Source organism: Bos indicus x Bos taurus, chromosome 7 (genome assembly GCF_003369695.1).
Source record: "Bos indicus x Bos taurus breed Angus x Brahman F1 hybrid chromosome 7, Bos_hybrid_MaternalHap_v2.0, whole genome shotgun sequence".
In the NCBI taxonomy this organism is placed as follows: Eukaryota; Metazoa; Chordata; class Mammalia; order Artiodactyla; family Bovidae; genus Bos; species Bos indicus x Bos taurus.
This window is the reverse complement of record NC_040082.1, coordinates 56,992,320-57,014,256: the sequence shown is the minus strand read 5'-3', so window position 1 is coordinate 57,014,256 and position 21,937 is coordinate 56,992,320. Positions and strand designations below refer to the sequence as shown.

The window sequence follows — 21,937 nt, the reverse complement described above, 5'->3', positions numbered from 1 at the left end:
AATTGATGCTTTTGAACTGTGGTGTTGGAGAAGACTCTTGAGAGTCCCTTGGACTGCAAGGAGATCCAACCAGTCCATCCTAAAGGAAATCAGTCCTGAATATTCATTGGAAGGACTGATGCTGAAGCTGAAACTCTAATACTTTGGCCACTTGATGTGAAGAACTGACTCATTTGAAAAGACCGTGATGCTGGGAAAGATTGAAGGCAGGAGGAGAAGGGGACAACAGAGGATGAGATGGTTAGATGGCATCATCGACTCAATGGACATGAGTTTGAGTAAACTCTGGGAGTTGGTGATGGACAAGGAGGGCCTGGCCTGCTGCAGTCCATGGGGTCACAAAGAGTTGGTCACAACTGAGTGACTGAAGGAGTTAACACTAAGGACAGAACTGAGGGAGTTAACACCAAGGACAGAAACTAATCATCATAAATGGAGAAAAACATTATCCAAAGTGATTTAAAGCAAAAGCACAGAATAACATAAACTTGGTAATTAAATTTGGGGATTGGAAATGCAACTACTGCCCAGTAGCCCTTGGATTACAAGGTGACAAAACTCTAGAAGACAAGAAATGCTCATTCTTATTTAGATGTGTCTCAAGACATGTTTCACCTTCAACTTAGAAATAATTCATGAAGTCCTTCTAATACTCGATAAAGTGTGTACTTGGGTCCTATGTCTACCTCACTTTATGTCCATGACACCATACCCTTCTAGTCCTCCACATCTCTGACTTTTCCATTTCTGTATCCTTTATCCAGGCCTGAACCATTGGTATTTTCTAGAGCTTCATCATTGATTCCCAGATCTGCTCTTCTTACAAACTCTTGCAGAGTAGCTCTTCATTCATGCTTTTCAACAGATGCCCAAGTACAGCATCCTTTGCGCCAGGTACAGTACCAACCATCCTTGAAGGTTAACTCCTGATCATCCCACAAGCTAATGACACCCAACTCTCTGAAGTCCAGACCTCTTCCTTCAGATTCAAACTTGGACATTCACATGGTAGGTACTTTATAAAGAATTCTTGATCCATGAATAAATGAACGAATGCTTTTCCCTTAATGTTGCAAGTTCAACATACGTCACAATGAAATCTTCTTCCTGCCTGATCCTGTTACTACTTGTATTTGGTAATTCCCTCAGGGATAGAAACCTCAGGTTTATGCTTGCCGCCTCCTTCTTGGCTCCTTCACCCTCAGTTCAGTTCAGTTCAGTTGCTCAGTTGTGTCCAGCTCTTTGAGACCCCACGGACTGCAGCACGCCAGGCCTCCCTGTCCATCACCAACTCCTGGAGTTCACTCAAACTCATGTCCATTGAGTTGGTGATGCCATCCAACCATTTCATCCTCTGTCGTCCCCTTCTCCTCCTGCCCTCAATATTTCCCAGCATCATGGTCTTTTCCAATGAGTCAGCTCTTTGCATCAGGTGGCCAAAGTATTGGAGTTTCAGCTTCAACATCAGTCCTTCCAATGAACACCCAGAACTGATCTCCTTTAGAATGGACTGGTTGGATCTCCTTGCAGTCCAAGGGACTCTCAAGAGTCTTCTCCAATGCCACAGTTCAAAAGCATCAGTTCTTCTGCACTCAGCTTTCTTTATAGTCCAACTCTCACATCCATACATGACCACTGGAAAAACCATAGCTTTGACTAGACGGACCTTTGTAGGCAAAGTAATGTCTCTGCTTTTTAATATGCTATCTAGGTTGGTCATAACTTTCCTGCCAAGGAGTAAGCGTCTTTTAATTTCATGGCTGCAATCACCATCTGCAGTGATTTTGGACTCTTTGATTTTGGATTCCTTTGCAATAAGTTTTACTAATTTTAACTCAATATTTCTTCTACTTGTCTCCTTCTCCTTCATCTCCACTCCTCCTGTCCTAATTCAGACTTGTAGCACCTTCTACTTGGACGCTTCCATAGCCTCCCTACTCATCTGTCTGCCTCTAAATGTGTCCATATAGCATCACACTCCCCTCTTCAGTGACTCTCTGTTGCCTATAAACAAAGCTCATACTCCTTAAAATGCCAAATAAAGTTCCCTGTGTCCTGCTCTCTGCCTCTCTTTCCAGTCTTATCTTGAACATGGTTTGGCTTGAGTGTTTATTATTTCTTGCACACCAGCACCCAGATTCATGGCTTTGCTCATGCTCTACTTCCTGTCTGGAATATGACCTACCCTGTACTCCCATTTCTGCACATTATTTATGCTTCCAGTGAGATATCATATTCTCTGGAAAACCTTGTCAACCCTCCTTAGACGGATCTGGGTGCCCTCTAGCTGGCTTCCATAGCACGGTGGCCATCCCGCCATCATTACATGATTAACATCAGATCCTCTTACTTCAACCTGGACTCCTGTGTGAGTTCCTTGAAGATATGGGCATGTCTTGTTCATCCTTGATTCCTCAGTGCCTACCCACTACCTGAAACACAGTAGGATTTCATGTCTGCTGAAGGACTATATTTTAAGTGGAGCAGGTATATTAGCCTTGGTACTTTTATAGTGTGAAAAAAAGCACTCCCTAAAATACTAAAAGCTAGAGGATATGCTATCCAAGACCGAGATCAAGGGTTATCAGTAGAAACTTGGAGGTAATCTAATTTGCATTTTCTGGCCCAAAAGATTAACTCCAGGCAAATACTAAAGACCCTAAAATATTAATATTTATGCTGATTTGATACCATGGGATCTGCTGCTGCTGCTAAGTCGCTTCAGTCGTGTCTGACTCTGTGAGACCCCATAGACGGCAGCCCACCAGGCTCCACCGTCCCTGGGATTCTCCAGGCAAGAACACTGGAGTGGGTTGCCATTCCCTTCTCCAATGCATGAAAGTGAAAAGTGAAAGTGAAGTCACTCAGTCATGTCCAACTCTTAGCGACCCCATGGACTGCAGCCTACCAGGCTCCTCCATCCATGGGATTTTCCAGGCAAGAGTACTGGAGTGGGGTGCCATCGCCTTCTCTGACCATGGGATCAGGGAATGGCAAATTTAAAACATCAGATATTTCTCTAACTTAAACAGTTCATTTACTTATAGTCAGATATTTTAAACCTTTTCCTGAATTTTCAGACTAATACTTTCTAAGTTAATCTGAAATCCATTCAGATTATCAACCAGTTGTAGCAGAGTGAATTGTGGGGAAAAGATGGAAATAAGATGAGAAGAGGTATTCTGGGTCAGATCATGCTTTTGCTTTTACTTTGGTAAGATGGAAAACTGTTGGAGAGTTTTGATTAGAGGAGATTATTGATGAAATTTTATGCTCTGATAGGATCACTCTGGCTGCTTGGAGGAGGCTTTAACTATAAATAGGCAGCATGGGCAGAAGCCAAGAGACTAGTTTTAGAACTGTTGTCATTCTAGGCAAAAGATAATGGTGACTTGGACCAGGGTGGTGGCCAGGAGGCAGAAAAGTAGGCAGATTATAGGTGTATATCAAAGACTCAGCCAAAAGAATTTGCCGGTAATTGGACGTGGATTGTAGAGAGGGGAAAAAATGGATAATTCCAAGGATTTGGGGTTGAACAACTGCAAGAATGGATTTGCTATTAGGAGGAGCAGGTTTAGGGGAAAAAATCAGGAGTTCAGTTCTGGTCCCTTTTTCTGTTTATGTCTGTTAGATGTACAAGGGGGGAATACTGAACAGCTGAGTTGTGGGTACCTGTCTGGAGTTCAGAAGGGAGATTAAAGGGTGGATAGATATTTGAAGGTTTTAGCCTACAGATGGTATTTGCAGACATAAGGCAGGTAGGGGTCATCTAGGAAGTGTGTAAGGAATAGAGGTTTGAGGACCAACTTGGAACTGTCTGGTGTTCAGAAGTTGGGAAAACGAGGAGGAATCAGCAAAGGAGGCCAAGGTGGAGGGACCAATGAGAAAGGAGATCCAAGAGGCAGTGAGTGGGTGGTGACCCAGGGGTCAAGTGAAGACAGATTATTGTGCCTCAGATAAAAAACAACCTACCAAATTCTAATTTACCCTAAGTCTCAGTGGATAGTGTCTTTCTGTGTGTGTACACGTGTGTGTCTGTGTGTGTGCATATAAATTTTTGGCTTGAGGTCACTCAGCTACTATATATTTCCTTTGTTCCCCAACCCCCCAACCCCCCACAGGGATTCTGAGTCCCATGTAGTTCTGGACTTCATTACTGAGTCTATGTGGTCATGAATTTTACTAGTTCTCTTTTCCTCTTGTGGTAACTGCAAGATCAGTTCACCTTCGTTTCTACACTTCTAAGGAAAATCTAAAGCCCTGAGCACCTGCTGGGGCTTCCCATTTATAAAATCACTCATTCATTCACCAAATAGTTACTGGGAATTTACAAGACACAGGCACTGTTCTAGGCCCTGGATTTATAGCTGTGAACCACTGAGTCCCAGCACTGTCTATGCCAACAAAGAGCTTACATTCTAGCAGAGGGGGTAGGAGTGGAAGAGAGGGAGATGATGTGTGTGGGGTCAACAAATAAACAAAATAGCTTCAAATTGTTATGTCTACACTGAAGGAAACAATCAGGAGTCTGATATGTAGAATAATAGTGCAGACTAAGTTTGGGGACTATTTTCCACTAGGACAGCAGGGAAGCTTCTCTAAACTCGAAGATCCTGATGGTTCCAAAGTAACCAGCAGATCTATTTCTTTTTAGAATCCTGAATTGAACTTGAGGCTCTTGTTAGAACAAGGGAGGAAGCCTACCTCCAGTTCCATCTTCATGCAAGCATCTGCCCTCAACAGTTTACAGGAGTAGGCTGAAAATCAGTTCTTTTATAATTTTATCTAACGTCTGCCAGAAGAAACAGAAGATTATAAAAATGAGACTTATCAAAGTTCATCTTCCAACAAAGAGGTTAGTAACCATTTAATTTTTACTTATTTGTTAATTTTATTTCCCCCCTCACCATTTAATTTTTAATATTTATCTATTTATTTGGCTATACCAGGTGTTATTTGAGGCATGTGAGATCTAGCGTCCTGATCAGAGATTGAACCCTGGCCTTGGGAGTGTGAAGTCTTAGCCACTGGACCACCAGGGAAGTCCCTGATGCTGCTGCTGCTAAGTTGCTTCAGTCGTGTTCGACTCTGTGCGACCCCAGAGATGGCAGCCCACCAGGCTCCCCCATCCCTGGGATTCTCCAGGCAAGAACACTGGAGTGGGTTGCCATTTCCTTCTCCAATGCATGAAAGTGAAAAGTGAAAGGAAGTCGCTCAGTCATGTCCGACTCTTAGCGACCCCAGGGACTGCAGCCTACTAGGCTCCTCCATCCATGGGATTTTCGTAGTTACCATTTAATTTAGCTAAAATTTTTTGGGGAACACAATACAGTGCAGACAGTGGTCTAAGTAAGCTTTTAATATGCATCCTAACCTTTAATCTTCACAAAATTCCTTGAGGTTGATACTATTATTATCCCCATTTTACACTTAAAACTCTTGAGGCTTGGATGAACTACCTCACTGTCTAAGGTCACACAGTCAGCAAGTGACTTCAGTTAAAACCCATGTCTGTCCAGTGTTCAAGATTTTGCTTTCGGCATAACTTTGAAAAAGATGATTTGAAGACATTCTTAACTAGATTTTAAGTACTACAATCCTCATCTTCATAAAATTTTGTTAGATAAGAAAGAAAATAACACGCTTTGAAGTGCTAGGATTTCTCCATAGTGGAATAAACTTTGGGATATTTCAGTGACCAACTTGTTTTCAGTGGTGTCAAGCAAATGCCATCCTAAAGTGGAAGTGTGTCAGATGGTGATTTCAAGTTTGAAAAAGCCCGACATTGTCTTTCAGGAATGCTATGAATAGAAATTGAAGGGAACTATCTGAACTAATAAAGATAAAAATATTTTTGGTAGGACATCAAATATTTAGGTCTTATTTCTTACTCAGCTCATTTAAAACCCACAAATTGAGTACTTTTAAGCAGGTATGGTAAATTGTGAGGTTTTTAAAGTTCACATAATAGAAATTCAAGTTATAATTTATTGAGCATTCATTGTGTGCCCCTTCAGTGTGCTTTGTATATTATTTCATTTGTTCTTAACTATACTTTTATGAGATGTTAATTATCAGTGCTATTTAAAAGATGAAGACATTGGGTCTCAGTTAAGTAACAGATTCAAATCTATGTGTCAAAGCCAGCATTAAAATCTAGGGATGGAAACCCCATGTTTCTTTTTTATAAGATCTTATTTCTTATTCAGGTTTCAGAAGGTATCTTTTCTTATTAGACTGTTTTCATTCTTTAAATAAGTGACCTTTGGGAAGTATCTTTATTCTCTAGTATTCAGTTTCCTTGCCTTTAAAGCAGTGTGATTGCACTGGATGTTTTCCATAATCTCTTTTCGTTCTAAAGCTCCATGGTTCTGTGACTCCATAAATAGCTCAGTTCAAAGATAATTCAATGGTGTTCAATGGGACTTCTGATTTTATTTTTTCAATTAAAAAAAATTGAAAACAGTAGGAAATTAAATCTTTTAAATCAATTTAGTAGATCTGTCTGCTATTTTCTCTTTTATACACATGGATATATTATTTGACCCTTTCCTCCTTGTCATTTATGATACTTTATCAGTAACAATAGCCCTAAAAAATAGATTCCAATTGCTTTCGCCAATTTATAGGTAGGGAAACAGGTTATTCCAGTGCTTCAGTTTGGGTTTTCTGAGGTCGTGGTCACTCAGTGATGAGGAAGGATTAGGACCTGTGTCTCTGATGTTTCTAGCTTTACTCTGTGTTTAGCCACTCATTCTTCCATTTGATTAGTCCAGAGGTCAGTATCCTATGGCTGATGGGACATAAGATTTCCAAATTTTAATTTGCCAAAGGATGTTTAAAAAGACTACAGCTACTATCTTTGCTTATTATTAAAAAAAATGAGTATACCAATACCAAATATATGGGAAGGACATATCTCAAAAAGCACTTATTTAAATGGAATACATGTAGCTTCATAAAAAATTCATTACACATTCACTTTTTTTTTTCGTTTCATGACAGAACACAGAAAACTTCTTTCTAGGCAGGCCCAGGTCATCAGGCCAGCTTTGGAAAGCAGAGGGGTTGTTCACACTGTCACTTTTTTAGACAAAACAACCTTTAAAAAATGTCTAGTTTGTACATGGAAAAATGCTAGTATTTTAATTTAAGAGTATTACAGCCACAAGTTTTATAAGTAAAATTTTTCTATACATGAGTTTTGGGTAATAAGAATAGAACAATGGGAAATTCTGGAAAAGAAATACAAAGGGAAGTAAGGGAGAAAATGAAAGAAACCTGCCATCATCCACTGTTGCAGAAAGAACAGATATTATATACTTTTGCCCTGTGCTGAGTATTGATTTTTCCTACTGGCTTCTCCCTAGAAAAAACTGATGGAATAATTTTCTCTCTTGAAATATTGCCCTCCTCTGCCCCAACAGTGCCATCTTCAATAGACCCAGGAACCCACTAAAAACCACAACATCACCTCAAACCCAGAGTCATCTAACAGAATGTGAATTCCTGTGGAAGAAAAGTCCATCCATTAATAAGGTTTTAAAGTTGGATATGGACCAAGCCAGTCGGTAATGGACCTTTAACGCCTGTAGGGATTTTTATAGTGGGGCTATCTGGTGTTAATATTGTTGAGGTGGTGGAACTGAGGTCCAGTCCTGCGTTGCCTGGGGTTGCTCTGATGAGTTCTGCGACGGGAGAAGGGAATGAATGGGTTCAGTGAGGCTGCCCCAGTCGTTGTCGGGGCCTGGGGCTGGCTCCTCAGTCCGTTTCCCTACTGCTGGTTGGGGCCCAAAAAGGTTCCATTTCTATGGAATCTTGACCTACAGTGCCTTGCCCAATGATATCCTTTTTGACAGCGAGGGCAGAGAGACCTAGGGTTCGCGGGCGGGGGAGCAGGATTTTGCGGAGCAGACACAGCCGGTGGGGCAGAATTAGGTGGATAAGAACCAAGTGTTCTTTGAGGGCAAGCACGAAAAAAAAAAAAAATAAAGTTGGATATGATAGCTTTCTAATTGCTTTAGAAAGTGTATTTGTTCCCCATGACAAAATTTCTATTTTGCAACCACTAAAATGGCAACCAAAAGACCAGTAATTACCCCTTTCTCCTTAGGCTCCTCTTCCATTGTTTATGATATTGTGCACTTTCTGAATGTATTTCCTAGAGCACTATGTGGATGTAACACTGGGGGAAAAAAACAGGATTCTGCGTTCCAAGAAATATGGGAAATACTGGGTTAGGCAAAATCTCACAGTATTATTTACTTCAGGGCTTCTCAGGACCTCTAATGTGCTGAGGTCCATTTAAAGTATACACATGTGTGGGAAGATCCAGAGACAAGAAGGATAGCAAATGTGTGGGGCTACTTCAATTTAAGTTATTTTTCATAAGTAAGCTGATTCGTTTTGTCATTTTAGCAGCAACAATGGTAAGAAATAGGCCAATTACTTTTATTGACCCGAAAAACCCTGAGGCTGTAGTGAAATTGTATTTTGACAGTTTTCTGGTATCATCTCAGCTTTTGAATAAGTTTCTTTTTTTAAATGGATTATTGTTTTTCTTAAATATTGTTTATTATTTAATATTCAGTCCTGCCCTGTAAATCAGATATTATTTTTACCATAAACGCTTAAGAAAACATTCTTGTAAACTTGACCAAAGAGGTGAAAGATTTATATTCTGAGGACTATAAAACACTGATAAAGGATACAGAAGACGATTCAAAGAAAAGGAAGATATCCCATAGTCTTAGATTAGAGGAATTAACATTGTTAAAATGGTCATACTACCCAAAGCAATCTACAAGTCTAATGTAATCCCTGTACATTTACCCATGACGTTTTACATAGAACTAGAACAAAGAATCCTAAAATTTATATGGAACTGTAAAAGACCCAGAATTGCCTAAGCAATTCTGAAGGAAAAATACCAAGCTGGAGGCATAACACTCTCAGACTTCAGACAATACTATAAAGCTATCGTAATCAAAACCACGTGGTATTGACTCTAAAACAAGTACATGGGTCAGTGGAATAGAGCAGACAGCCAGAAATAAACCCAACCCACACACCTGGGGTCAGTTAATCTTTAAGAAAGGAGGCAAGAATTTACAGTGGGAAAAAGTCTCTTCAGCAGATGATGTTGGGAAAGCTGGACAGCTGCATGTGAATGAATGAAGTTAGAACACATCTTCATACTATACTCAAAAATAAACTCAAAATGACTTAAAGACTTAAATATAAGACATAATAAAACTCCTGGAAGAGAACATAGGCAAAACATTCTCTGACATAAATTGTACAAGGTCAGTCTTTCAAGGCAATAGAAATAAAAGCAAAAATTAAAATAAAATTAAATATATAAGCTTTTGCACAGCAAAGGAAACTATAAACAAAATGAAAATACAACTTATGAGCTAGGAGAAAGCATTTACAAATGATGCAACTGAAAGGGCCTAATTTCTAAAATATACAAATAGCTCATACAACTCAATAATTATAACAACAACAACAAAACAACCCAATCAAAAAAGTGGATGGGTAGAAGACTTAAATAGACATTTCCCCAAAGAAGACATCCAGATGGCCAACGGGTACATGAAAAGATGCTCAACATCAGGGATTATTAGAGAAATGCAAATCAAGACTGCAGTGAGGTACCACCTCACATCACTCAGAATGTCCATCATTAAGAAGTCTACAAATAACAAATGCTGGAGATGGTGTGGCGAAAAGGAGCCCTCCTGCATTGTTGGTAGGAATGTGGACTGGTGCACCTGGTGCAGCAACTATGGAAAACAGTATGAAGGTTCCTCAAAAAATGAAAAATAGAGTTGCTAAATGATCTAGCAATCCTATTCCTGAGCATATATCCAGAAAAACTCTAATTTGAGAAGATATTTGGACTTCAGTGTTTATAGCAGCACTATGAACAGTAGCTTAGACATGGAAGGAACCTGTATGTTTATCAACAGATGAATGAATAAAGAAGATGTATATATACACAATGGAATACTACTTAGCCATAAAAAGAACAAAATAATGCCATTTGCAGGAACATGGATGGATGCAGAATTTATCATACTACGTGAAGTAAGTCATAAAGAAAAAGACAAATACCATATGATATCACTTATATGTGGAATTTAAAATATGACACAAATGGGGACTTCCTTGGTGGTCTAGTGGTTGAGAATCTATCTTCCAATGCAGGGGACTTGGGTTCTATCGCAGATCAGGGAACTAAGATCCCTCATGCCATTGGGTAACTAAACCTGCATGCCACAGTGAGGAGCCCACGCATACCACAAGGAAGACCCCGCACAGCCAAAACCAGAAACATACTCACAGACATAGAAGTAAACTTACAGTTACCAAAGGAGAAATGGTTTAAGGGGGAATATATTGGGAGTTTGGGATTAGCACATCCAAACTATTCACATAAAGTAGTTAAAACAAGAAGGTCCTGATGTATAGCAAAGGGAACTAATATTCAATATCCTGTAATAAAGCATAATGGAAAAGAAAAATTCTTAAAACTAATAATTTTCCTTTTTGGAAGCTATGTAAGAATCATGTATTAATGCAGATGACCAAAATTCAGGCAGAAGTGAAACAGTAGGTTTTGTGATTGGTGAATTTTATCAATTAGAGTTGTGTTTGGCTTTGAGTAGCAACAAACCCCATTAACGGGACTTAAACAGGTTATGTCCCAAAGAATGCTCAAACTACTGCACAGTTGCACTCATCTCACATGCTAGTAAAGTAATGCTCAAAATTCTCCAAGCCAGGCTTCAGCAGTACGTGAACCATGAACTTCCAGATGTTCAAGCTGGTTTTAGAAAAGGCAGAGGAACCAGAGATCAAATTGCCAACATCCGCTGGATCATCGAAAAAGCAAGAGAGTTCCAGAAAAACATCCATTTCTGCTTTATTGACTATGCCAAAGCCTTTGACTATGTGGATCACAATAAACTGTGGAAAATTCTGAAAGATGGGAATACCAGACCACCTGACCTTCCTCTTGAGAAATCTATATGCAGGTCAGGAAGCAACAGTGAGAACTGGACATGGAACAACAGACTGGTTCCAAATAGGAAAAGGAGTACGTCAAGGCTGTATATTGTCACCCTGCTTATTAAACTTCTATGCAGAGTACATCATGAGAAACGCTGGGCTGGAGGAAGCACAAGCTGGAATCAAGATTGCCAGGAGAAATATCAATAACCTCAGATATGCAAATGACACATATGGCAGAAAGTGAAGAGGAACTCAAAAGCCTCTTGATGAAAGTGAAAGTGGAGAGTGAAAAAGTTGGCTTAGAGCTCAACATTCAGAAAACGAAGATCATGGCATCTGGTCCCATCACTTCATGGGAAGTAGATGGGGAAACAGTGGTAACAGTGTCAGACTTTATTTTTCTGGGCTCCAAAATCACTGCAGATGGTGACTGCAGCCATGAAATTAAAAGACGCTTACTCCTTGGAAGGAAAGTTATGACCAACCTAGATAGCATATTCAAAAGCAGAGACATTACTTTGCCAACAAAGGTTCGTCTAGTCAAAGCTATGGTTTTTCCAGTGGTCATGTATGGATGTGAGAGTTGGACTGTGAAGAAAACTGAGTGCCGAAGAATTGATGCTTTTGAACAGTGGTGTTAGAGAAGACTCTTGAGAGTCCCTTGGACTGCAAGGAGATCCAACCAGTCCATTCTAAAGGAGATCAGTCCTGGGTGTTCATTGGAAGGACTGATGCTGAAGCTGAAACTCCAATACTTTGGCCACCTCATGTGAAGAGCTGACTCATTGGAAAAGACCATGATGCTGGGAAAGATTGAGGGCAGGAGGAGAAGGGGACGACAGAGGTGAGATGGCTGGATGGCATCACCGACTCAATGGACGTGAGTTTGAGTGAACTCCGGGAGTTGGTGATGGACAGGGAGGCCTGGCGTGCTGCGATTCATGGGGTTGCAAAGAGTTGGACACGACTGAGTGACTGAACTGAACTGAAGGTTTGTAAAGATTTCACAGATGAGAAAGCACTTGAATAAAGGCTGGATAATGTGTGGAAATTTGCAAAGATCAGAAAATATAAGGCATTCTATGTGAAGAATAAAAAGAAATTGATTATACTAAATATTACCTTGGACTGCAAGAGATCCAACCAGTCAATCCTAAAGGAAATCAACCCTGAATATTCACTGGAAGGACTGATGCTGAAGCTGAAGCTCCAATACTTTGGCCACCTGATGCGAAGAACTGACTCATTGCAAAAAACCCTGATGCTGAGAAAGACTGGAGGCAGGAGGAGAAGGGGACGATAGAGGATGAGATGGTTGGATTGCATCACCAACTCGATGGACATGAGTTTGAGCAAGCTCTGGGAGCTGGTGATGTTCAGAGAAGCCTGGAGTGCTGCAGTCCATGGAATCGCAAAGAGTCGGACACAACTGAGCGACTGAACTAAACTGAAATATTACCTGTCCTACAGAAAGTGGAAATTAATAATAAAACAACACTGAGATAACACTATATACTTATTAGACCGTCTAAAACTAGAAAATCTGAATCTATCACATTCTGAAGAAAATGCGGAACCATAGGAACTCTCATTCATAGCTGATGGGAATGCAAAGTGGTACAGCCACTTTGGGAGAAATTTTGGCAGTTTTTTTACAAAGCAACATATGGTCTTACTATATAATTGTGCTCTTAGGCATTCACTCACCTGATTTGAAAGCCTACGTCCTCAGAAAAATCAGCATATGAGTGTTTACAGCAGCTTTACTCATAATCTTCCCACACTGGAAGCAATAAAGATGCCCTTCAATAGGTGAATGAATAAAGAAATGTGGTACATTCAGACAATGAATTATTATTGAGCAATAAAAAGCAATGCGTTCTCAAACTACACAAAGACATGGGAATATCTTAAATGCATATTTCTAAATGAAACTAATCTGGAAAAGGCTACATACCACATGATTCTATTCATATGACATTTTGAAAAGGCAAAGCTACCTCATGCAAAGAGTTGACTCATTGGAAAAGACTCTGATGCTGGGAAGGATTGGGGGCAGGAGGAGAAGGGGACAACAGAGGATGAGATGGCTGGATGGCATCACCGAATAGATGGATGTGAATTTGAGTGAACTCCAGGAGTTGGTGATGGACAGGGAGGCCTGGCGTGCTGCAATTCATGGGGTTGCAAAGAGTGGGACATGACTGAGTGACTGAACTGAACTGAACTGAACTGAAACAGATTATGTTTTTTTCCCCTTCAAGTGATGAGTAGTTGAGAGGAAGGCACTTTGGGGATAAGAGTTATGGCTCCGTGGCATCTGGCTTTCACTATCTTCCCATCCATCAGTCCCTAGCATGTGGTATTCCTCTTCATTGTTGTAAGATAGCTGCTCCTCCTTCATGCTTTGTACCCACATTCTAGGCAAAAAGAAGAGGAAGGAAGGTGGGCAAAAGATGTGTGTCAGTTGTGTCCTTATTTAAAAACAAAAACAAAACCCTTTTCCAAACCCTACACTGTAGATTTCTAGTTATATCTCAATGGCCAGTAAAGTGGCCATGGTCATGAGTAGTGCTGTGAAAGTCAGAGGAAGTGAAATCTTTAGCTGGGCACTTGAGGTTCTGCTATTAATATAGCCTAAGATTGGAGCTATACTGCCAGTTAGAATCTCAGCTCTGTAGCTTAGTGGTTATCTCACAGTAGCTGATTCCTTTTCGGTTTCCTCTTGTATAAAATGGAGATAATAATCTCGTTGTTACGAGATTAAGTTTTGTAAAGAGTTTAGAAGAGTATTTGATAAATAGTAAATGTTATGTAAGTACTTTCTCATTAAATGAGTCAGGAAGATGGGGGAATGGACTTTGGGTAGAAAAGTAGCAGGCACGGAATAAACAAATTATAAAAAATGGAAATAAAAATATTGCTAACATATACAGCAGACTTATGTAGTACAAGGAATGAGTTTTATTAATTTCTTGCATGAAAGAATGTTAATTAAGTGCTGTTACCTCCCTTAACAGGGCTTCTCAGGTGGCATAATGGTAACAAATCCATTTGCCAATGCAGGAGATGCAAAAGACACGAGTTCCATCTCTGGGTTGGGAAGATCCCCAGGAGGAAGAAGCTCCAGTATTCTTGCCTGTAAAATTCCATGGACAGAGGAGCCTGGCAGGCTGCAGTCTGTGGGGTCGCAAAGAGTCAGACATAGCCAAGTGCAAGCGCACGCATGCGCACATACATACACACGTGCACGCACACACACACACATGCACACACACACACCACATACTTCCCTTAAAGAACTGCAAGCCAGTGGTTTTATCAGGATATATTACTCTTTTTTTATTTTGGAGGAAAATGAGAATTTTACGTCTGTTTCAGTCAGTTGCTTCTACACAAATTACAGGGCCTGGGACTTAAAGCCAAAACAAATTAGAGGCTTTGTATAGTGATTGATGTATCGGGGACATACTAGCAAAGGGAAAACACATACACTTCAGAATGAGACCTCCTCTTTCATTCATGTGTGATTTTTATTCCATTTTTAGGTATTTGGCTATTATTATTTTGTATGGAGATAGTTGGGCTTCCCTGGTGGCTCAGATGGTAAAGAATCCATCTGCAATGCAGGAAACCCGGGTTCAATCCCTGGTTTGGAAAGATCCCCTGGAGAAAGAAATGGCAACCAGCTCCAGTATTCTTGCCTAGAGAATTTGATGGACAGAGGAGCCTGGCAGGTTACAGTCCATGGAGTCAAAAAGAATCAGACACAATTGAGTAACTAACACTTTCACTTTTCGTGGAGATAGTTATTGAAGGCAGACAGATTTGAATTATAAGCATTGTTCCATCACTAACTATGTGACCTTAGGCACCTTACATCTTCAAGCTTTAGCTGCCTTATCTTTAAAGTAGGGAGGGTTACAGCACCTATTTCCCAGAATTCTACTAAAGGTTAAGTGAAGAAGTACCAAAAAAAAAAAAAAAAATGCTTAGCATGAATCCTACTATTCAACAAAAACAATAAATGTCATTGTTAATGTTACCACCACCATCATCATTTTTTAAAACCAACTTTGTTGAGGTGTAATTTATATAGACAAAAATGCACTCATGGATTTTCACAAATGTTAATGCCTTTGTGCCACAGTCGAGAAATTGATTTTCTGTTATCCCCAAATCATTGTTTTAAAATGGGATAACTGATGTCTTATCCAGTAAGAACAAAAGGTGAAGTCATGTGTAAGGAAATATATGGTATCAACTATAAAAAAAACTTAAATGAATGCTAAATAGAATTACAAAACCCAGGGAATGTAGCAGAAGGAGCACTCGTTTTGAGGGGTGGGTGGGGGACTGGTCAGGTGTACTGCATATTATAGTGTCTGCCTATTCAACAGCAAATCTCTCTTCTCCCGTTAACAGCACTTTGCTTGTCCTTTGGGGGAGCAACTCCTTCCAAGGCTTTATGTGTTGGGAAAGGGACTGTTTTACCTCTGGCTTTAGTCTTGTATTTCTGTTAGATTTTTTTGTAAAACAAACAAAACTTTCTTACTGCTGATACTGCTTGACATAAGTTTGGAGAAGTAGAGAGAACCTCTGAAAATGAAGGCATCACAGAGGAAGGTCAGCTGGAGTGATGGAGAGAGAGATCTTATGCCGATATCATCAGCTAAACTGCTAGAAGCTGTCCTGAAGCTGTACTCCCCTGGTTCTGTTAGGTGAGGACCAGTGAACTTTTATCATAGACCAGCTGTGTTCTCTAGCTTGTGTTCAGGAATCATGGGTGAGTGGCCCTTGCCCACCTCTGATTGTGTGGGCTTGGAGATAACATTTATGAGAGTGCTTTCCTGTTTTCTACAAAGGGGAAGTAATTGTATTGCAGATTTAAACTTAATTGGACAATTGAAGTCAGAAATTATATGGATTTAAAATATATTGATATCAAAAGTAGAACTGTTTGGGCTAACTGGCTAATTTGAAGGAATTCAGATATTCATCTAAAATGTTTAGGCCAGATCATTTTGCCTGAATAATTTCTGTATTTCATCTGAAACTGATTTCTGGGCTTTAACTGTTCTATTCTATTTGCATTCATGGCCACAGCCTATGTTGTTACAGGAGTCACTGTTTCTTCCTTATTAAATAAGTGCCCCTCCCATTGGCATTGTTCATCTTTGAAGTGCCCATTGCTCTTCTAGGTGCTGGGGCTGTATAGTGAATAACACAGAAACTGTATTTCATGAAGATTACATTCTAGAAATAGAGAGACAGCTGCATCTTCCAGGGGCCAGTTACTGTACTCAATACTACTGCATTCTGATTCTCTTCTTCTGATAATATTATCAAAAGTGTGAGAGGTCTTTGTGGAAATTCTGGATAAAATTCATAAGAAATTTACATGCTATCCCTACAATTATACAAATGTATTAAGGTATACATTGTGTATGTGCCAGACACATTTCATAGCTAAGTAACCTGGTTCAAGTTACAACTCCAGGCCTCAATTTCTCACCTGAAAAATGGGGATTATCCTAGTACTAATGTTACCTTGTGGGGACTAAATGCATGTAAATAATTTAGCATAGTGTCAGGCATAAATTAAGAGCTTAACAAATGATAGATAATATTTATTATTGTTGTTACTAATACATATATATTACTTTATACACATTTGCCCAATATTCCTCAGAAGAATAAATAATTGTGCACCTCATTTTGTTTCATTCATTTAACACTTATTGACTCTTTACTACATGCAAGGCCCACAATGGCAGATTGTTTTTTTTTTTTTTTTTTTTATCAGAGACAGCTGCATTAGTATCTCCCTTTCGTGTCGATTTCCCATCTGGAGGTACAGTCTAATTGTTGTTGTAGTTTAGTCCCTAATTTGTTGCTGACTCTTTTGTGACCCCATGGTCTGTAGCCCACCAGGCTCCTATCTCCATGGGATCTCCCAAGCAAGAATACTAGAGTGGATTGCCATTTCCTTCTTCAGAGGATCTTTCCCACCCAGGAATTGAACCCACATCTCCTGCACTGCAGGAGGATTCTTTATTGCAGAGACACCAGTGAAGTCTAATTAGACTTTCCTTAAATCTGAGCTTTTGACTTGCTTGTAGCCAATAAAGGTGGAAGAAGTGTTTGACTTCCAAGGCTAGGTCATAAAAGGTGATTCAGCTTTCTTCTTGTAAGCTCGAACGTTGACACTGGGGTCCTCAGGACCCTGTGAGAAAACTCAACCAGATCACATCCAGAGACCACACAGTGAAGCCCAAGCCCATCTGAAGATAGGAAGATGCTCCCATTACCATCTCACTGCAAACACATGCAAGACCCCAAGTCAGGATTACCCAGTCAAGTTCAGTTCAGTTCAGTTCAGTTCACTTCAGTCACTTAGTCATGTCCGACTCTTTGCGACCGCATGGACTGCAGGCAGCACGCCAGGCCTCCCTGTCCACCACCAGCTCACAGAATCCACCCAAACTCATTGAGTTGGTGATGCCATCCAACCATCTCATCCTCTGTTGTCCCCTTCTTCTCCGGCCCTCAATCTTTCCCAGCATCAGGGTCATTTCAAATGAGTCAGCTCTTTGCATCAGGTGGCCAAAGTATTGGGGTTTCAGCTTCAGCATCAGTCCTTCCAATGAACACTCAGGACTGATCTCCTTTAGGATGGACTGGTTGGATCTCCTTGCAGTCCAAGGGACTCTCAAGAGTCTTCTCCAGTACCACAGTTCAAAAGCATCAATTCTTCAGCACTCAGCTTTCTTTATAGTCCAACTCTCATATCCATACACGACTACTGGAAAAACCATAGCCTTGACTAGATGGACCTTTGTTGGCAAAGTAATGTCTCTGCTTTATAATATGCTTTCTAGGTTGGTCATAACTTTTCTTCCAAGGAGTAAGCGTCTTCTAATTTCATGGCTGCAGTCACCATCTACAGTGATTTTGGAGTCCCCCCAAATAAAGCCTTTCACTGTTTCCACTATTTCCCCATCTATTTGCCATGACGTGATGTGACTGGATACCATGATCTTAGTTTTCTGAATGTTGAGCTTCAAGCCAACTTTTTCACTTTCCTCTTTCACTTTCATCAAGAGGCTCTTTAGTTCTTCTTCACTTTCTGCAATAAGGGTGGTGTCATCTGCATATCTGAGGTTATTGATATTTCTCCTGGCAATCTTGATTAACCCAGTCAAGCTCTTCCCCAAATTCCTGATCCACAGAGATTAGGAGAGAAAATACAATGATCGTAGTTGCTTCAATCTATTAAGTTTTGGTGTGATTTGTTATATATTACTTAAGAGCCAGAACACCTACCTTTAAGTGCTCAAGGTATAGCATTAAGCAGATTTAGTTTCATGGAATTCCATTCCACATCTTTCTCTTTCTTGGCAACTGAGGAACAACTATTTTCAGAGTTTTAATTATCCATCTGATAACTGTTTGGGCCTGCTATCAAGTCTAAATTTGTAGCTACAACTGGCAAACGGATCACATTCATTCACTCATTTATGCATTTAATAAATCAATACCTCCACGTAGATGACTTCTCTAGCTCCTGAGTTAGCATCGCCTTCTCAACGTTCCCAACTTACTATGCAGCATTGCTATTGCTTGTCACTTTTCTATCCCACTAACCAGTAGCAGACAGGTTCATTCTGTGTTATTCATCTTTGCATCTCTAGTATCTAGTCTAGTGCCTGCGCATAGCAGAGCTATGTAAAAACAAAAACAAAGACAACCAAACAAACAACCTTGGAAGAAAAGTTATGACCAACCTAGACAGCATATTGAAAATCAGAGACATTAGTTTGCCAACAAAAGTTCGTCTAGTCAAGGCTATGGTTTTTCCAGTGGTCATGTATGGATGTGAGAGTTGGACTGTGAAGAAGGCTGAGCGTGGAAGAATTGATGCTTTTGAACTGTGGTGTTGGAGAAGACTCTTGAGAGTCCCTTGGACTGCAAGGAGATCCAACCAGTCCATCCTAAAGGAGATCAGCCCTTGGTGTTCTTTGGAAGGAATGATGCTAAAGCTGAAACACCAGTACTTTGGCCACCTCATGCGAAGAGTTGACTCATTGGAAAAGACTCTGATGCTGGGAGGGATTGGGGGCAGGAGGACAAGGGAACGACAGAGGATGAGATGGGTGGATGGCATCACCGACTCGATGGACGTGAGTTTGAGTGAACTCTGGGAGATGGTGATGGACAGGGAGGCCTGGTGTGCTGCCTGCAGTCCATGGGGTCGCAAAGAGTCGGACACGACTGAGCGACTGAACTGAACTGAACTGAACTGAAACAAACAAAAAACAAAAAAGCCACACACACACAAAATTACCTAACTGGAGGGCTCCTCCTTCCTAGACATACGAATAATTTATTCAAAGACAGTCCCTATCCTCTAGCACTTCACAGTTCAGCACTGGACACTGTGGGATCCAGCCTGACAGGTGCAGTTAGTGAGCTGCCTGGATTGATTACTGTGGTGGAACCCAAGGGCAATAGGGCAACACATTGCAGGAAAGTGTAAAGTGGAGAAGGACACGGGGACGGATCCATTCATTGATTCCACAAATACTTATCAATCGCCATAGCACATATAGCACAAGGTAAGCGCTCAATATCTGTTACTAGATGCCAGCCACTGTTCTAGGCGTTAGGGGTGCCGCAGCGCACAAGAAATCGGCGGTGGCTCATTTCGAACTCTTGAAACTCACAGTGTTGCAGAGGACTACAGGCAGTGGACGTAATTATGTAAAATTGTGAGGTGCCCAGCAGGAAAACAGGCGGCTGAAATTCTTGAAAGGATGTTAGATCCTTCGGTTGGGGGCAGCCGTGGGCTGGTGTTGAGCAGGAGTGGCCGTAAGGGGGCCGGACTGTAGGGGGCGGGAAGACTGCAGGCCAGCAGAGCTGGTAATTTTAAGATGTAAGTATGTTTTGCTTGAGTGGAAGAAGGAGCTTGTATCTAGGGGCGACGTGGTCGCTTGCTACGCTCGGGGTTCTCCTGGGGCGTGCGCGAGTGCTAAGTCGCTTCAGTCCGACTGGGGAATGCATTTTGAGGGTAAGCACGATTGCCTCAGCCTTGGGGGAACTGCAGCCCTAAATTCCTAGATTTTTCATGTTCTGCACATCTAGGCTCTTCCGCTTCCCAGATATGCAGACGCACCGTCTCCGGCTCGGATCCCGGCCGCTGCGCGGGCCCATGCGGCAGCGATCGTCGTTCCTTCGCGGCTCCGGCTGTGCGACCCAGAGCAGACGGGAGGGGGCGGAGCTTGTGCTGCGGACCTAGGCGGTGGCGTGGGCCACGCCCCCGACCTAGACCCCGCCTCTGGACCCCGTTGATTGGGTTATGGTCGCGGAAGGGCCGGGCATCCTCGGAAGGCCCGTGGGTAGGGCTGAGGCGGGGTTCTGATTGGCTCGGCTGGGATTAGGTCATTGCTAGCAGGTTCGGCCGGCCCGGACGCCGGCTGGGCGGCCGAGGCTGCTGTGAGAGGGCGCTCGAAGCTGCAGAAGAGCGAACTGGCGAAGGAGGCGGGGAGGCGGCTGCTGCACTCGCTCGACTGCTCGTTCCCTTCCCGTCGCCGCTGCGGGTCCGCCGCTGCTCTTCCTGCTCCGCGGCCTCTCGGTTACACGCTGTTGGAGCAGCCGCTCTTCGTTCGCGTCCAGGCTCTGTTCAGGAGTCGTGCGCGCCCGCGGACACCGCGCTGAGAGCGAGCCGGCGCCTCACCTGTGGAGCCGGCGGCCGTCGGGGGTGCCGGCCAGGGTCTCGCCGCGTGCGTGCTCCGGACTGCGGGCCGCCGGAGCCCTGGGGGAGGCGCGCCCCCCGGCTGGGCGCCGCGGACACCATGGGGCTGCCCGCGCTCGAATTCAGTGACTGCTGCCTCGACAGCCCTCACTTCCGAGAGACGCTGAAGTCGCACGAAGCGGAGCTGGACAAGACCAACAAATTCATCAAGGAGCTCATCAAGGACGGGAAGTCACTCATCAGCGCGCTCAAGAGTGAGTGCCCCGGAGCCTGGCGGGGACGGTGCCCCGGGGCGGGAGGGGCCGTCGGGTGGCGCTCAGACCTAGGGGTCCCGCCCCCGGCTGGATTTCTGCTCCTGGGCGCTGAGGGACGGGCGTAGACCCTTGTCGCGAGGCGGAAAGGATACGTAAAACGGGCGAGCTAGCAACAAGATAGTGAAGGAAGAGACCCATCACCCGGCCGTTTGCGTTCCGGGGTGACTGGGAGGTGACCGAGCGCGAGTAGCGCTCTGGGGCGCCGCGGGTGGGTGTGCGCGGCACACACAGGTGTCTCAGGAGTGGGACTGGAGTGCCTGGAGCACCGTAGCATATTGGGAAGCCCCTTCGCGTCCACGACTCCGGCTTCCTTGGGGGAGAGTTGCCCACCCCTGAGTGCCCAGCCGTGGGAATGGAGCGTGTCCCGCCAAGGGGGCGCTGCCTCCCCTCAGGAAAAGGCGGGTTGTATCTGCTTCGCTCCCTTTACGCTGCTCAAGCCTGCTCAGGGCCGCCGGGGTCTCCGAGAGGTCTCCTTCCCTTCCCAGAGAAGGGCTGGGTAGGGTGGTTGGTCAGCTTGCGATTCTTTGGAGTAGTGGCAGCTTGTAACCCACCAGATCTAGAATCAGGGCCACGTACGTGTGCAGGTTCTGATTCTTGTGTTTAGCAGAAGGTGATAGGGGTGGGAGTACAGAATCAGAGTGTTCCTTTACTCTAAACTGTGGGCGAGGGTTTAAAAATAGAACGAACATATCCTCTCCCTCTCCCGCTCCCTCACTCTCCTTTTTTACCTCTACCAATATCCTTGAAAACTCAAAGGTTTGGGAAGGAATGTCCTCGATCTTCGCTCAGAAAGAAGTTTAAACTTATCCTTAGAGATTTTCGAACCTTTTGTAAAACCATTTTTGCAAAT

The 21,937-nt window shown here is 42.6% G+C and overlaps 1 protein-coding gene and 1 long non-coding RNA gene across 4 annotated transcripts in view; both read left to right on the top strand.

Annotated features, from left to right (window-relative positions):
• The first annotated feature begins 347 nt into the window (after window positions 1-347).
• LOC113895215 lies at window positions 348-4,990 on the top strand. Its single transcript, XR_003511793.1, has 3 exons — window positions 348-1,008; window positions 4,655-4,855; window positions 4,950-4,990. It is a non-coding gene; the product is annotated as an uncharacterized LOC113895215 (long non-coding RNA).
• A 15,470-nt stretch (window positions 4,991-20,460) lies between these two features.
• ARHGAP26 (Rho GTPase activating protein 26) overlaps window positions 20,461-21,937 on the top strand; it is a 473,410-nt gene continuing 471,933 nt past the window's right edge. The window contains exon 1 of one of the 3 annotated variants that reach the window (XM_027546098.1): window positions 20,461-21,027. In XM_027546098.1, coding sequence (XP_027401899.1) covers window positions 20,874-21,027 — 154 coding nt within the window. In that variant the 5' untranslated portion in view covers window positions 20,461-20,873. The remainder of the gene's footprint in view (window positions 21,028-21,937) is intronic. The other 2 variants (XM_027546101.1, XM_027546099.1) reach the window with 2 other exon arrangements.